This window comes from Crassostrea angulata, chromosome 3 (assembly GCF_025612915.1).
Source record: "Crassostrea angulata isolate pt1a10 chromosome 3, ASM2561291v2, whole genome shotgun sequence".
In the NCBI taxonomy this organism is placed as follows: domain Eukaryota; kingdom Metazoa; phylum Mollusca; class Bivalvia; order Ostreida; family Ostreidae; genus Magallana; species Magallana angulata.
The window spans coordinates 44,944,937-44,960,940 of record NC_069113.1 but is presented as its reverse complement, the minus strand read 5'-3'; the positions used below and the strand labels follow the sequence as shown (position 1 = coordinate 44,960,940).

The 16,004-nt window shown below is 35.8% G+C and overlaps 1 protein-coding gene and 1 long non-coding RNA gene across 2 annotated transcripts in view; one reads left to right on the top strand and one right to left on the bottom strand.

Moving 5' to 3' along the window:
• The window catches only part of LOC128175442 (probable E3 ubiquitin-protein ligase HERC1), a 41,834-nt gene that overhangs the window by 4,326 nt on the left and 21,504 nt on the right, over positions 1 to 16,004 (bottom strand). The window contains exons 38-64 of the mRNA XM_052841068.1: positions 15,595 to 15,820; positions 15,082 to 15,259; positions 14,726 to 14,880; positions 14,272 to 14,429; positions 13,647 to 13,846; positions 12,850 to 13,053; positions 12,390 to 12,514; positions 11,908 to 12,107; positions 11,538 to 11,640; positions 11,217 to 11,372; positions 10,913 to 11,011; positions 10,536 to 10,709; positions 10,104 to 10,239; positions 9,723 to 9,871; positions 9,241 to 9,432; positions 8,600 to 8,738; positions 7,308 to 7,489; positions 6,922 to 7,077; positions 6,195 to 6,420; positions 5,766 to 6,013; positions 4,973 to 5,206; positions 4,518 to 4,687; positions 3,969 to 4,134; positions 3,389 to 3,465; positions 2,117 to 2,288; positions 1,791 to 1,871; positions 39 to 191 (exon numbers count right to left, since the gene is read on the bottom strand). Of these exons, the coding sequence (XP_052697028.1) occupies positions 39 to 191; positions 1,791 to 1,871; positions 2,117 to 2,288; positions 3,389 to 3,465; positions 3,969 to 4,134; positions 4,518 to 4,687; positions 4,973 to 5,206; positions 5,766 to 6,013; positions 6,195 to 6,420; positions 6,922 to 7,077; positions 7,308 to 7,489; positions 8,600 to 8,738; positions 9,241 to 9,432; positions 9,723 to 9,871; positions 10,104 to 10,239; positions 10,536 to 10,709; positions 10,913 to 11,011; positions 11,217 to 11,372; positions 11,538 to 11,640; positions 11,908 to 12,107; positions 12,390 to 12,514; positions 12,850 to 13,053; positions 13,647 to 13,846; positions 14,272 to 14,429; positions 14,726 to 14,880; positions 15,082 to 15,259; positions 15,595 to 15,820 (4,459 nt within the window). The remainder of the gene's footprint in view (positions 1 to 38; positions 192 to 1,790; positions 1,872 to 2,116; positions 2,289 to 3,388; positions 3,466 to 3,968; positions 4,135 to 4,517; positions 4,688 to 4,972; positions 5,207 to 5,765; positions 6,014 to 6,194; positions 6,421 to 6,921; positions 7,078 to 7,307; positions 7,490 to 8,599; positions 8,739 to 9,240; positions 9,433 to 9,722; positions 9,872 to 10,103; positions 10,240 to 10,535; positions 10,710 to 10,912; positions 11,012 to 11,216; positions 11,373 to 11,537; positions 11,641 to 11,907; positions 12,108 to 12,389; positions 12,515 to 12,849; positions 13,054 to 13,646; positions 13,847 to 14,271; positions 14,430 to 14,725; positions 14,881 to 15,081; positions 15,260 to 15,594; positions 15,821 to 16,004) is intronic.
• Positions 81 to 2,208, top strand: LOC128175444 (uncharacterized). The gene is made up of 3 exons (XR_008242683.1): positions 81 to 219; positions 1,909 to 1,959; positions 2,076 to 2,208. It is a non-coding gene; the product is annotated as an uncharacterized LOC128175444 (long non-coding RNA).

Sequence of the window (16,004 nt, the reverse complement as noted above, 5' to 3'; positions counted from 1 at the left end):
AGGTTACTCTATATGTCAGTGTGTGTGTGTGATCCCACCTGTCGGTTCATTTCCTGCAGCCTGTAATTCAGCACGGCCTCCACATACTCGCGGCGATTATTGAAGTTGAGCTGAAGAGTTCCTCCCCCTGGAATGACAGGAACCAAACTGCCATCAGCACTCTGTCCCTCAAAGCAGTCCAGCGGAATGAACTAAAAAGGGAAGAGAAAGAAATAAAAGGTTTAGAAAATAAAACTCATCACAATCTTTATAGGTTTCTGAAGTATAAAATTGATTGGTTTGTTCAAAGTACTATAAAAAAGAAAATTACACATTGCTTATTCTGTTTTTCTTTATATTTACCTCAGTATGAGGCAGGTACAATGTATTATCTAGGATATTGTTAATGCTGTTGAATGAAAGTTAATTTTTTTTTTCAAGAACTACCTTTACATGTACATACAAAACAGAGGTTAAAACAAGTTAAAGGACTCCTTTTAGTTAATTTTTATTTACATTATTATGATGTTATTTTTTTTTCAATTTAATGAACTATATTTTCATAACATACATAACCAAATAGGGGTAAAAACAAGAAACTTCCTTGATTATATACCGGTATATTCTTTATTATAACATACTAGATGATATCCCGTGCAAGCGCGGAAATCAACACTTTACACTTTTATAAATGTACGTGACCTTAATACTTTCTGTTGCAGGATTGAAAAAACTTTGTTTGAAATAAGAATTTTAGATAAAATGTGTTTTTTAAAAAATGGGGGGGGGGGGGGTGTCATCCCCCCTACCCTTATTTAACTTTCCTTTTTATGCACAACACAATCAGTTTCAAGTCTAAGGCTTTCTTCTAATCTGACGTAGAATAGTAATGTATGAATTTAAAAAAAAACGCTAGTGTATATATCTATTTGCATATTTTAAACTTAAGTTTTCAGATCCAAATTATCTACCGTATAGTTTTCTTGCCCTACACTTTCTGCCGTTCCTTTAATCAGTCAAACCGCATTTTTTGTTACCCCGTTCTGGAAAGGTTTTTTCTCATCAAAACTATAATCTCTTTAAGTATTCCATTTTATTAACTTTTTGTATTAACCAGAGATGTCTGATCCAAGGTATCTGCTCGCAATGCACAATGAACTCGTCCTACACTTACCCTGTTCTGGAAAGTTCTGCAATCGTTCTGTCCATCAAAACTAAAATTGCGCATTCAAGAAACGAATTGGCTCATTTTATTTGTACAACATTTGTCAAATCTTAACTTCTATGTATACTGTCTCCTAATAAGTTACCGATAAACATATTTGTTCATTACATATATACCCGGTAATTATTCAGTATCATTTCATTGCAAGCCTATAGTTAGTATATATTTTGATGCAAACTACCACTGACTTAGATTCGCCAAAGCGTGTCCACCACCTTACTCTCATTTTTGCTATTTCAGGCTTGTTTATCAAAAGAATGTAGGTTTTTGATTAATTTCACAATATTTACTTATCAGTTAAAATTCAATTATAGCTTACGGACATTATCTCACACGTGTTGAAATACCAAAGGTGTAAGCAGTAACTCTAGCTTTTGTAGTTTATTTGCAAAATGTTTTAATTCATAAGTATAGATGATTCTTAGTTACTTCCTTGTATTTTGTCTGGATAAGAACCCATAACTTTTCAGATAAAAATCACATCCTGTTATAAGTCAAGGAGGAATCTATATCCTGTATCCTGTCCGAGTGTAAAAGGCATTTGACTAAAATAAGTAAATGACAGGAGTGAGTTCTGAATACCCACCTCATGGAAATTAGTTTCATTAACACCACTTTCATGTATATCCAATATTCCTCTCAAGCTTTGAATGTAAATATGGTCAGTCTGAAAGAATCAAAATATCTGTTTACATGCTTTGCAGTATACAAGTCGTTATCAAGATCTGTGGCCGCCATCCAATAAAAACTTTCAGGTACGACCATTAAAATTCTCAGGCCCACCTGCATCTGATTTAACAATGCACATTACCCATTTTTATCTATAACTGAATAAAATAAAGTTTACATCTCATGTGCTTGTGCAATGCAGAAAAAACATGGTTGGATTTCACATCAAACCCTGCTGTATACCTCTTCAATGTCGTCCAATCTCAGGGAAATTCCGACCAGGAGTTTCCACACACTGGGTGCCAGGTGGAGATCCAGGGGTTTCTTTGTTCTTATGGCCACCCCAAACAGTACCCCCAGGAACTTAAACATTGCAAAGTCATCTTCTCCAGAACACGCTGGGTTCAATAGAAACCTGAATATACACAGTGTGTCTAAGTGATTTAGCATCACAGTACAGGGGTTGCTATGGACATGCGTTCATTAAAATGAAAATCAAATAGTACATGTATCTAGTTTTTTTTTTTTTTATTCAGTTATTTATACATGTAGTATAAATTTCTTTGCTGATAATATTCAATTTTTTTTTAACTCCATAAGTTTCACCAGTAACATTCAAAAATTGTGTTTCGTGTGTTTTTACTTTTAACATCTTTAATAAAGTAAATTTAAAGAATTTGTTCAATCAGTATGATATTCTAAATATATATTTATATTGCACAACAGCTTAAATTAAGCAAAATAAAAGATTTTGATGTTGAAATTTTCTTGCAATTTATTCTCACAGCATAATAGCAATGGGATTGCAGTAAAATAATGCATACTATATCCAATGATAATTGTTTGGGATCTGTGAAAAGACTTGACTAAGATACTACAATACACACATGTAGCTTCAAGTACATGGTTGTAATTTATGTTGTAATTTGATAGCAGGTAAATATACACTGTCTGTACAATAAATGTAGATTTAGGAGATTCTCTAGGAAAAAAAAGATTACAACATCATCGGTGACCCACGTGTGATTCACATCGATTCCCTCCATCATCACCGGGTTTGAGGAAACTGTGTGGACTCAAAACCGTGGTTTGTGACGATGAGATTACACGTTGTGAGTAGACTCTACACAATAATGTTGTTTTAATCTACATTGCGTAACTTTTTTCAGATTACTTCAGGAACTCAAACTTTTAATTTATTATGTCACTTTCCTTATTTGTGTTACTATAAATTCCTTATATTACGAGAGTACTTAATTCCGTGATCCTGCTGGTTTCTATCAAATGGCAGTAATTTAAAATCGCGAACGTGGAATTTTTTTCCTCTTTTTTTCATGGTTCTAAATTCGAAGAAAATAATGGCAAGATTTTAAAATCCGGGGGGGGGGGGGGGGGGGGTACTTCTCACAATTTACGCGGATATTAAATTCCTCTAGATTAATTAGGAATCTAAAGTATATTTATAAGTTTATAATAGTTTTCCCACTTTAAGTTCAAATCATCAATTAAATATACCTGTCTCTGTTATTTCCGGATTCATTTCTGGCATTTGGGGTTGGAATAAAGAAAGGAACAACTCCAGTTTCTAGCTCCTGCAATAGAAATATTCAAAACCTTTTTAAAACTTTAGTTAGTCCAGTATCATAGTTCTATAAAGCTTGAATTTTGATGAGATTTGTTAGAAAAATTTAGGTGTCACTGTTCTCATTTTTTAAAAACATGATTTCAAAAATAAATAAATTTACAAGAAAAATATATCAATAAACACTAAATAAAATACTGTATACAGGGTTATTTTTGTCGCCTTTCTTTTCATCGTTCTACACTTGCAAATGGTTTTACCTCATCTTAGGTTTGCCCAGCCACAGTTGTATGAAAGATAATCTTTCTTATTAACTCAGTAATTTAAAATCATTTTGAATTTGTCCAATCTTAAAGGACTATGTGCGGTTTGGTCAAATATCTGCCCCAAATTTTAATGCAGTAAATAAAATGTATAGAAAATCAAAGTTCAGAAGTTCATTAAAATCAATAGTTTCAAATACCCCTTTTACATACTGTAAAGAAGCATGATAGTCCAATGCTTGAGCCATACCTGACACATTTCTGTGATGGTATCATCGAACACTCCCCCAGCATCGTCCGCCCCCTCTCCGATCAGTTTGACCTTCCAGGCACGGGCTGGGAGCCTCAGGTCCTCAGCTCTCAACTTGATGACCTGCTGACCTATTTGGGTGAACACTGGCTTGCACTTCTTTCCTCTAGAAATATTAAATGCCAGGTTATCAATGTTAAAAAAAACTACTAGTTGTTTGTAAAGTTTGAATCATATATTAAATTCTGTACTTTATTCATTTGTTTTGATGAAATCAGCAACAAGCTCTTATTTATTTCTTTATAAGAATCAATATGCTGTCTAATAATTGTAAAAATTTAGAAAGTTCATTCAGCTTATAGATTGGATGAGAGTCGAATAAAATCAACTATATCCTCGGAGTATGCTAGTTATCAACATGCATGTACACCAGTGCAGTTTGTTTAAGAATGCACATAAACTACATTTATAGGTACAATGTACATACATGTAGCTCAATCAAGCAATTCATTTAAATAATTTAGATTTCATTTATGTTTTTCCACTCACCTTGTGGAGAGCCTTTTGACAGTGATTGGGGGCCCATAGTTCTTCCCCTGTACCATAGTTTTACCGATAGCTCTGACCATGGGTAGAGAGAAGACTCGTGGGGAAAGCAAAGGTCGCAATCTTCCATCCACTATACCTGACATCCCACAGGCATAACCAGGCATCTCACCCTGCAAAATCAAAAACATTGTTCACAAAGAAATAGCAACCTAGAATTAATGCACATAAAATCTCAAGATGATTTACCAGTAAATATGTCAAATTTTGTCAATATCAACTTTTGTTGAACAACTATTATACTGGAGCAAAACTTTTTGGAGGTGTTATTTTTTTTCAGAATCAGTTCTTCAAATTTTCCTTTTGTTCACTAAGATTAAATTACGTTGGGCCTCAAAAATTAGTTTTGCAGTTTGTTTGCGTCATTCACGCCTATATTTTATACAACCCCTGTATACCTGAGCAATGGTTGTCAAGGGTAAGAGTCTCCAGGAGGAGTAGATGAGATCGGAGAAGTGATGCAGCAGTTTCAGACGACCTTGAATGTCCTCTATCGGACATTCCCTCAGGGTACTGCAGCTAGCTGGGATCTTATCGGGGGTCCCTAACTGTAGAGGGACCGGCACCCCCGGGATCCTCTGGGGAGGGCATGGGGTAGTCCAGGCAGCACTGTGGGTCCTACCAGCAGATATCTGGAAAAAACAACTCAAAATTAAACAGCATCTTGTTTGGCAGAGCAGGCACTCACAAGAATTCATGTTACTGGTATGTGGATAAGGAATTATGGCAAGTGCTAGGGAGGGACAGCCTCTGGTTTCCTTTAATCTTAAAATCTAATTGAAATATTTTTTCCTCCTTGAAAATCTTGACATTGTTTACCGGGTAGCTTTAATAAAAAAACCAAAAGAGAAAGAATCAGCTTTGAAAAGGTTATGAGCACATGTCTTACAGACTGAATTAAAAACAAAGGTGGTTCAAGGCATACATTCTATAGATTCCTAATTAAACACAAGTAATTAATATTGGTGTAAAATTGTGAGAAGCACATCTCTCGGATTTTCAAATCTCGCTTCTATTTTTTGGACAGATATAAACTTAATGAAACTATGATAAAAATTCAGCATTCGTGATTTTATATTCTAAGACTTGCAATTGGATGTAAATGTGTGGTTGTACTGCAGAATTAAGTACTTGTGTAAAGTTAGGAATCAGCAAGATGTACATCAGCAAGATGTACATTGTTCAACACACCTGTCTGATATTTTTTCCGGTCAGACATGGCACCAGCTGGGGCTCTCTGACAGGGGAGTTGGTGTGTCCCAGGCCAAGCTGTCCCTCACTGTTGCTGCCCCATCCCCACACATCACCGTCACTGGTCAGGACCAGGGTGTGTTCTGCCCCACAGACTACATCCTCAATGAAGTAGCCAGAAAGGGAGGCAACCTCCTGGGGCTGACAGTTACTCCCTCCTCTTGTGTCGGGTTGCCCTATTAGCCTCTCTGTGATTAAAATCCATCCACATATACAAGTCATATGGTTATTGTATAAATAAGATTTTTGATTTCAAATTTAAGCACAATTTTTTCCCTATTAATTGAATTTTAAATGTAACACAATATAATATTTTTAAAATTAGAGATTTTTGATATTTTTGAAAATTAACTCTTAATTATCACTCACCTTGCCCCCATGTGAAGACTTTTCCGTACTTGCTGAGAGCAACAGAGAACTGAGTTCCACATGCCACTTTCTTTATTACATGTCCCTGGAGTGCCTTTATCTTGGTGGGTAGATGCTTTCCAACAGTGTTACCTTGACCTAATTTCCCAAAGTCACCATCCCCAAATGCCCAAACATTGGTTCCATCAGCTGATACACAAAGGGTGTGGTTCAATCCACAGGCAACCTAGATTGTAAATAAAAACCCATCATATTATTTCCTCTTTGATAATTCACAAAAATTCAGAAAAAAAATTAAAAAATTATTTTTTTTTCCTGTATACAAACTCATTTAAAATTTACATGTATATTTGGCACTCTAGCAATAATTATTATATTTGGACCTTTAAAATAATAAAATGAGTATGGATGAGTTAATCAGACGAGTTAAGTTGTTGATCTTTGACTTTTTTAACTGAAGATCAATAGAGGTCAACTCGTTTTATGCCCAACAGAAGTCTAATTGATGACTGTCTAGCAAAGAACTCTACATATTGGTAGCAAAACAATTAAATGGGCAATACCATACTTTGATCTTTTAACCTAAAATTCAGAAGAGCCATTTTCTTGGCAGTCTTGTGCATGACAAAATTTGAATAACTGACAATATTTAGTAGGCTCTTGTTCTCAAAAATGGGAAAACAATGTTTTAGTATTAATAAATATTCAAATAATTCAAAGAAATTACATAGCCAATCTGGTGTGACTCCAGAGCTACCACCCTGGTGGGGACCTTCTTATTGGTGGTGGTTCCAAGACCCAGCCTGCCATAGTCACCATTACCAAAGGTGAACAGTTTACCATCAGCGGTCACCACGGCACTGTGTTTGAATCCGCAGGACAGCTACAATAGAAAAACTTAGATTACATACTAATAAATAGCGATTTGAAGTTTTATGCAATCTAATTACAGTAAATGAAAATTATGAATTTTTTTCTGTAAATGTAAAATTTGATGGTTCATTCAACTGAGGTGTCCCTTGTTTTATAAATGTGAGGTGCACACATATTCTAATATTGGTGCTGTGTTGGAAGTGGGAAAATCATAAATGCATGCAAGGATTTTATTCATACCTGAATTACTTCTTCCCCTTGCAGGGCCTCTATCTGTCTTGGTCTTCTTTGTCGGTCACTGTTCCCATGACCTAGTTTACCATAGTCCCCGTCACCCCAGGAGAAGACCTCCCCACTCTCTGTCACAGCCAGGGTGTGACCATCTGACCCCACAGAAGTAGCTAACTGGGTCACTACAAAGCCTGTGAGAACAGCAGTAACAGCAGTATAATGTACATTGTTTATGTTACCATTCAATTCAATTCACATGTATAAGTAATACTCGTAATTAACTTAAGCAACTAAAGGTGTAATACATGTAGTATGTTGTCATTCGTTATTTCAAAGATCGTTTTGATGCAAGTAAACTAATTAAAGCACAAGAAAACAAATATACATGCCGTTTTATTTATAAGGAATCATTATTGCTTAATTTCAATTCAGACTTATTTTGATTACAGAAAGAGAAAAAAAACTAGAAAAAATATAAATCAAAATGAAACCAATATGGTACACCCAGAGTAAAAGAAAACATCAGTAATCACAAATTGCGAAGCTCACAGAGACGAGGCATCAACTTTATGATGCATCACCTTTATGGGACCACCTTTATCATTTTATATGAAAATCATAGTTATATAATGGTGACCGTCTTAAATATTCATGGATACTGTAGTGTGGTTTGACACAATATCGTATAAATAATGATGTTAGAAAATTGTTTGATAATCATATGTTCATTTCATAATGTTTTGTTAGATACAGTGTTTATCAATACTTTAATATAAAATACAATAGTGCATTCTATGACACTACACAATATTGTCTTATGATATATGATACAATACTGTAATGTATAATGATAATATGATTTTGTAACACAGGATATCACATCATATCAAGATTTGATATTGTATCATAATTATACTCAGATTATCCACAATTCCTTAAGAATGTGCATGAACAACAAAAAGTTGAGAGAGAGAGAGAGAGAGAGGAGAAAAATAGAGAGAGAGCTAGTTTTTCATTGTATATCATTTTTGTAATTTTTCATACTCAGAATGTCCACAGTCCCTTTGAATTTACATGAACAACAAAGTATTTAATCAGGTTCATGTCCTTATATTCAATTGCACAATAACTTATCCATTCAATAAAGCACAACATAGTACGGTACATTTAAATTCAAACAATTCATTGTCTTAAATTGAAGGTAGAAAAATTTTAGTGTATCCATCAATTTGAAATAATCTCAGTTCAATAGCTTAATTTACATTTTATAAACATTGTTTATCAAACAATCATGTACATACCTTGTATTGATGAAATTGCCGTCAGTGAATGAAGGTCGTCTGAATTCCCCTGCCCCAGGCGACCATAACTCCCCTCCCCACAGGCCAACACAGTCCCATTGTTCTGTACCACAAAGGTACAGTTCTGTCCACAGACAATCTACAGAAAACCAACACTCTGTTACAAGTAATCCAGAAAAGTCAAAAAATCTTATTCAGTTAATAACAGGGCACATCTTTTGTAGCTCTTGGGGTGTGTTTTGAGCTTACAAAAAATTGTATGAAGGCTCAATCATATGATAAAACTAGAAAATGTTTCTGACAGTAACACATTATAGAGATTGAGATGGTTGTGGACAAGTAGCGGTAATTTCTAAAATTTCATGCTAAGGAGATCATTCCATGTTTCTATGGATTCAATATTGAATTTCATGACTTTATTTCAAGATCTTCCATAAAACCCTCATAGGTCATTAGTTGTTACTCTTAATTAATATATGTACAACTATCATGAAATATCATCAGAGAGTCTGACTTTAAAAATATATATATATATAAACATTCAGTTTATAGTTTTACATGTAAAATCTCTGGTAACTGCATGCATAACATCATCAGATAATGTTTATTAAAGCAGGTGTGAAATATACATATGAATGTACCTGCTGAGAACATGAGAAAGAGGGGACCCTGACAGGAACAAAAGCCCCCCTGCCTCCCTCACACATCTGTCCATTTCTGCCACTACCCCACAGGAAGGCCTCACACTTCCCCCCAATAAGCCAGTCCTCTGGTTTCTGCATCGCCCAGTTCATTATCTGTACATCCATGTTCAGATCCCATCTTGTATTGTCCTGTAGTCACAAAAGATTACCAGTATATTTCATCACTTATCAATTTGTTAAATATAACTCAGATATTTGAAAAATACATGTACATATATACTGTAAACTAACTTTAATTCATGTATATCAATATTTGCAACAACAAGACTCTCATAACCTTGACGTATAAAAATCTATCGCAGTTGGGTTTTTTTCCAGTATTTAGGTAGGCGAATTAAGGTTACCTTGTCAGCTTGCCTTTTGGTCTTTCGAAAAATATTTTAAAGTATTTCTCGTTCGTAGAAAATCTGATTCCTTACCCAGGATTGTGCCTGACATGAACGTGTGTCTTTGTTGAGCATCCTGAAGGATTCTGGGAAGGCTGTTCTGTTGGACAGGGCCTCCGCGGACTTGACGGCAGATGAGAAGGAGAGCAGCCACTGCCACTCTGGAATGACTAGTTCTCGAGCTGGAAGAAATGCCAATTGAATCACATAAAATTTGAATAAGAAATCAACTTGTATGTCATAATAAGAACTGACAATTTGCTTCATTAGCTAACAATAGAAACATGTGCATACATGTATAAAACAAATATAATTTTTGAGTTCAGATGAAGAATAAATCCAGCTAATCCACACTTTATCGACATTTATACATCTAGAAAGAGACAGTAAAAGCCAGAATATGAACAAACTTACAGTTTACAGAGCTTATGTTATGAGGGGCATACAGCTCGTGACACAAGGGTTTATCTAATTCTAGTCCCACAGCTAGGATGGCTAGATGTTGCATGTAGGAGCTGTGTACCAACTGTTGGCCAGACACCACCTTAGGCTACAGAATCAAAATCATTCAATTCAGTAAAATTGGTCAGATCATGGGAACTAGCAATAATTTTTGTTTTCTAGGACTCATAACATTGTTAGGTTGTTGAGAATATTTAGAGATAGGAATATTTGGCATATCCATTCAGTCCCAAGAAGTAATTGTTAAAATTTATAATCAATTCAAACTGCCATAAGAAAACAATTGGTCACTTTAATGCAAAGGTCTGAATTTGGCAAAATAGGATGATGCATGTATTTAGAAATAAAGCACCAGATTTCAATTAGACCATTGACTTAGTTTACCTTTTCATATAAGTATTGGTCCTGCAGTAAGGTGGGTAACTTTTGGAGCAGACTAAGGAGGAAGGGAGCCTGGGTCAGCCCCCAGACCCCCTGCTGTTTCAGGGACTTCCTACACACTGACAGAGTGCGGTGCTTCTCTAACATGTCAGAGGTGTAGTGCAGAATCACCACATCCTAGACAGAGACAACAGATAAAAAATTCAAATGAATTCACACTAATTTAAAATTAAAGTGTTTTATTAAATCACCAGTATTACAGTTTGGATATGGTACATTAAAATGTATATAGATCTGTTTCTTGGTCAATACATGCAACAAACACTTTAATTTGTAATCCACCTTATTCAGGAACTCTTAAAAATAGGAGCAGTACTTACTTTGGATTTGCTAAAACAAGCTGCTAGTCCATGCTCTGCATACCAACATAAGTCATTGACCATTCCATTCTCCATGTGAGTCTGTAGAACTGTCCCATCCTGAATTCATAGTATCAAGAGACATAAAACTGATTTATAATAACTTTAAAACCCTGCAACTTTCCAATTAAACACACTCATAGATTTAAAAGACAATTATACTGCTTTTTAAAAATGGCATTCAAAATCCACAAAAATGATATCCACTGAGAAAAAAAAATAACAGTTCAAAAAAATAATAAGTTAAATAGAATAAAACACTCACACATATAGACCAGATATTGAGCCATCCCCGATCACAGCCTGAGGCCAGCATCAGTCCCGAGGGACAGAACACCAGTGATGTCACAGTGCTGACATGTCCTTGTACCGTTAAAAAAGCCCCGACTGAGGTCACTGGGTTGTAAAACTCCTCATCTTCCTGATCAACATTGACAAAGGTGATGAAACACATTATGAAACACTGTCAGATTACATGTATCTAGAGTTTCTATTTCAGAGTCAGAGTACATAGATTTTCCTTGTAAATAGACTGTATATACTTTGCAATTTTTAGGAAAATAGTTTGCTACAGGTACCAACTAACCTCAAGAATGGTATCAGATTGGTAATTAAAGGGAGACAAATTAGATTCACTTCCAGTCAGCTGGTTCAGCACCCACACACTGACTAAACCATCACAGCAGCCACTGCAGAATACAGAAGCATTAGGCTTGTGTGTTTCAATCAAATATGACACTCTTAAGCAGCATAGTTTCATTAAGGTTCAAATTAAAATTCGAAGAAAAAATTGACTACTTAAATAAAAATTGAATTTGAATTAAATTGGACCGATAGAATTGAGAAATGGTTAAAGCCATGATTAACAAGTGCGAAATAAAATGATTTAATTTAAAGATTTATTTTTTGAGCACCACTCATAAACAGAATGTGAGCACTGTGACTTGTTCCTTTACCTTGCCATCATCAGCTCCTTCTTTTCACCCTTCCCCAGGGTGGGGCACCACTGTAGACAGGTCACCTCTGCCCTGTGTTCCAGTCGGACGGCCAGGCTCAGCCCCTGCCTCCCCACCCAGATCTTGATGTCTGTCTCACCCTCAGCACATGAGGCCAGCATGTGGCCGGTGGGGTCCCACTTCATACACATGATTGGGCTCTGAGGAGGGATGAAACATAATTCCATGAATTGTTAGTTAAATAATCAGAGGAAAGACGCTGAATTTTAAGGCATGTCTTCTGTTAGGCACAAAAAGCTATGTCAATGAGTTATTATAAAAAAAAATTTCGCTGATTCAATTTTGTACATGTCTTTACTGTTCATGAATATACTAGCTACATGTAAGAATGCCATGTACCACTGCAATATGACAGGTCTAGATTTTCATAAATCATTCAAAGAAATAGAAAATTGTGAAGTGTTTTAATCTTCTTAACTTACATCAAATGCTTTTGTATCTTGGGGACAATCTATTTCCAATTTAGTGCAAAGGGAAATAACTCCATCACTGTAGGAAACAGCAAAGGGTCTGTCCTCCTCAAACCATGCTATCTGTGTCACCGACACTGAAACAAAAGTTTGTACATTATACTCTATCAGCTTCACAAATATAGGCATATAAAATAGGGGATGAGAAAGTTAATGATGAATCTTCAAGAAAATACTACACTTATTTTTTGCTTGTTGCAAATTTGGTAAAATGGAGCATATTAGTCATTTTCTTTATTTGCTATTATGTTTTCCTGTTTTCAAAGTGTTTTATAGTACTATACACAATTACTTAATTTTTTTTTTTACAATTTTTTCCCTTTTTTAGGATATTTTAAAAACTAAGTGCAAAATTAGCCAAAAAAGGATATTGATAAAGAAAAAAATATACTGCATTGAGTAGATCTCATACCATTTTCTCTGTAGCAGTGCTCCAGCTCATGCCTCTTGAAGCTGGAGCTGTCAAACACATCTATGTAGGCCAGGGTACCGTCCAGTCGACCAATCAGAAGGGAGTCAGTGGTCAGCCCAAGGCAGCCACCTACCATCCCCTTGTGTTCCGGCCAGGTCAGCACAGACACGAAGTGAGGCTGGACATCCATGTGACCTTTCCCACCTAAATTATCAGAAATCTATGTTCACAACAAGAAAATAAAATCATGCTTTATATAACAAACTTACATTCAGAACAAGATGTGATCAAACTTTAAGTAAAATGACTCTTAGTGTGCATGTAACATGGGCAAATTTTGGTGTCTTGATCAGTAAATTTTAAGGTTTTTCTTAACTATATAGTAACTATCAGTACAAGTATCATTTAAAAAAATCTTAAACATCATTCTGTGGATTGTACTGTAATATACTGTCAGGAGTATGCATATGTGTTGTAAGATTTGACAAAGAAAGATATTTTCAAAAGACAGAATTTTAGAAAATGCATGCTCCCGGTAACTATGTGTATAAATCAAGATGTACAAACATGTATATTTTACATAGAAAATACAAGTCAATTAACTTGTTCTAAGACATGTATACACATGATAAGCATTGCATATTCTGTTTTTCCAGTACTTACAAATTTGCTCAAGAGCTATAAAAATAGTTCCTCAAAGTATCAGTAAACATTTAGATGCAGATCAGAAAAATCACTTGTATGTACGATTCTTAATATTTCCTTATAATGAACCTATAAACAGGACCAAACCATACCACCAGTGGTCCAGATATTGACAATGTTGTCCATGGCTCCTGCCAAGTATTTCCCGGTGCTGCTCCAACAGATACAGGTCAGGAGGTTACCGTTCAGTTCCTCACAGTCCTCCTCGCCCCGGTTAAAGATACAGGTCTGCTGGAGGAAATGGTGGGTCCTGTTAGGCAGGCTCCACACTCGCAGAGTGCCGTCATACCCACTGCAAGGACATTCAAGAAGTGAGAAAAAGGAAAAGTTTTTTTTTTATACTACAAAGTATTCCTTATGCTCTGTAAGCAATCTTTGTCTTATTTAGAATTTATTTCATGTACTTATTTCTTATTATTAATAAGTATATGTAGAAGCATAAAACATTTGAAATAAAATAAGAAATTTCATTTTTTGCTGGGGCATGGGGGGGGGGGGGGGTCGTTATACATGTAATTTAGGGAAAAATATGGTTTTCAACCTGGATTACATTATGCACATGTACCTGTTTGTAATACAATAACAAACAGAAATTAAGACTTCAGGGGAACAAATCAATTCATGATTTGTTTTCCAGTTGCATTTATAAGTTCTTGAGATGACTCCTACTGAAACATGTGTGAATTGCAATGACCCTGCCTAGGGAACACTCCTTACCTGGTGGCCAGCATGTTCTTCTTGCTGCTCCACACACAGTGGGCCAGGCGGTTCTGGTGGGCCTCCAGCTTGTACACAGGGCAGGAGCCCATGTCTCCCCCCCAGTCCACCTGATTCACCAGCTGACTGGGCCGACTTGTCGACTGGGAGGACAAACACTGCAATCATACAGCAGGTCATCAATGGGAATACAAGTGTACCTTATTAGAATATCAATCCAACCTATCTTTGTTTATTTCCATTAAATGTACCATCAATTAAATGTAGATCAAGTAAGTGAATATATATAAATGTTCATGTACCACTACATGCACAATTTTCTAGATCTTGTTGGACTGATACATGTAAAAAAAATTACTATAAAAAAATCAAAATTCCACTGTTTTGCCAAACATCAATATGGCTCTAACATACAAGTAATATCAAAATACACTCTGTTTATTTTTAATCAGACCTGTATGAACTCCTTTACAGCCCACTGCTTGTACAAGGGAGATAACTTGGCAGAGAGCACACAGGCTGCCAGTGCATTGATCAGATTCAGGGGTGAGTCCTCCCTCCCCGGCTCAGAGGATTGTGGAGAGGATGGCAAGTCAGAGTCTATTGAGCCTGCAAAGTACAAGTACTCGTAACTTACAATCATCATCAGCAATTTTGCACTCATAAAATTGTTCTGTGTACTACATGAACAACCTGAATACTGTATATTTCATTATTTTCAACGGCGCTGACAGGTCATCAGAAAAAAAATTTTGAAAGTCAAAAATTGACAATACTATAATGCAAGCAGATAAAATTCATTATTTTTACCAGCAGAAGGGGTGCTCTGTGACATCCAGCTGACACTGCTGACCCACTTATTGCGTGTCAGGAGGGTCACTAGAGACTGGGTGACTGTGAACATGGAGGAGGGTTGTGTGGGGGTGGGCGTCTTTGTTTTCTTCCTCACATCACCTTTGTTTCCTCCCATTGATGCCAACATCAACTCCTGCAATATCAGATAGATGTTTCTATTTTTAATTAAAACAGTACGCTATATACTTGTATGCAAACAAGTAAAATTCATTGTTTTAAGACTGTCTGTTTTAGACCTGTTTACTCACATGTTCATATCAGTATTTAATCCATATGTACTGGTATTTGATAGTGTTCGATACAAAATTCTGAATTTAACTTATCAAAATTTTCATCATTTTTTATTTTTTTTTAAATAAGTAAATTAACAAATGGTGGTATTAAATACTTCTTGTCTATAGATACATTATACAATGTCACATGGCTCTATTCCCTGACTTTACACTGTGCTGTAGTTTTCTGACTGACCTGAGTACATAGCTGTATGAGCTGTCTGAGGGAGGCGGGGCTATCCTGTACCAGTGTACCTATGGCAGTGGTCAGGTGACCCAGGCTCTCGGCTGAGTCCCGGGGCTGACAGTTCAGGGGGTACAAAACCTTCCCCGTGGCACACAGACACATGAACTGGACTAGGGTCATGATGTCAGACAGACCAATATAGTCCAACGCTGAAGGCAAACTGCAGTTTGGCCCACTGTCAAAGAACAAGACAGAAGGTATTATTCTAACATACTGTACAAAATGTGTACATCAAATATCAATTCTTTGCTTTTGTACAAAAATAAATTCATTAAACTATTTCTACCCACTGAATAAAGGGTATTTAAAATTTCCAAAAGATTTACATCTATTAGTGCATGTACATATAACTTTGGGTA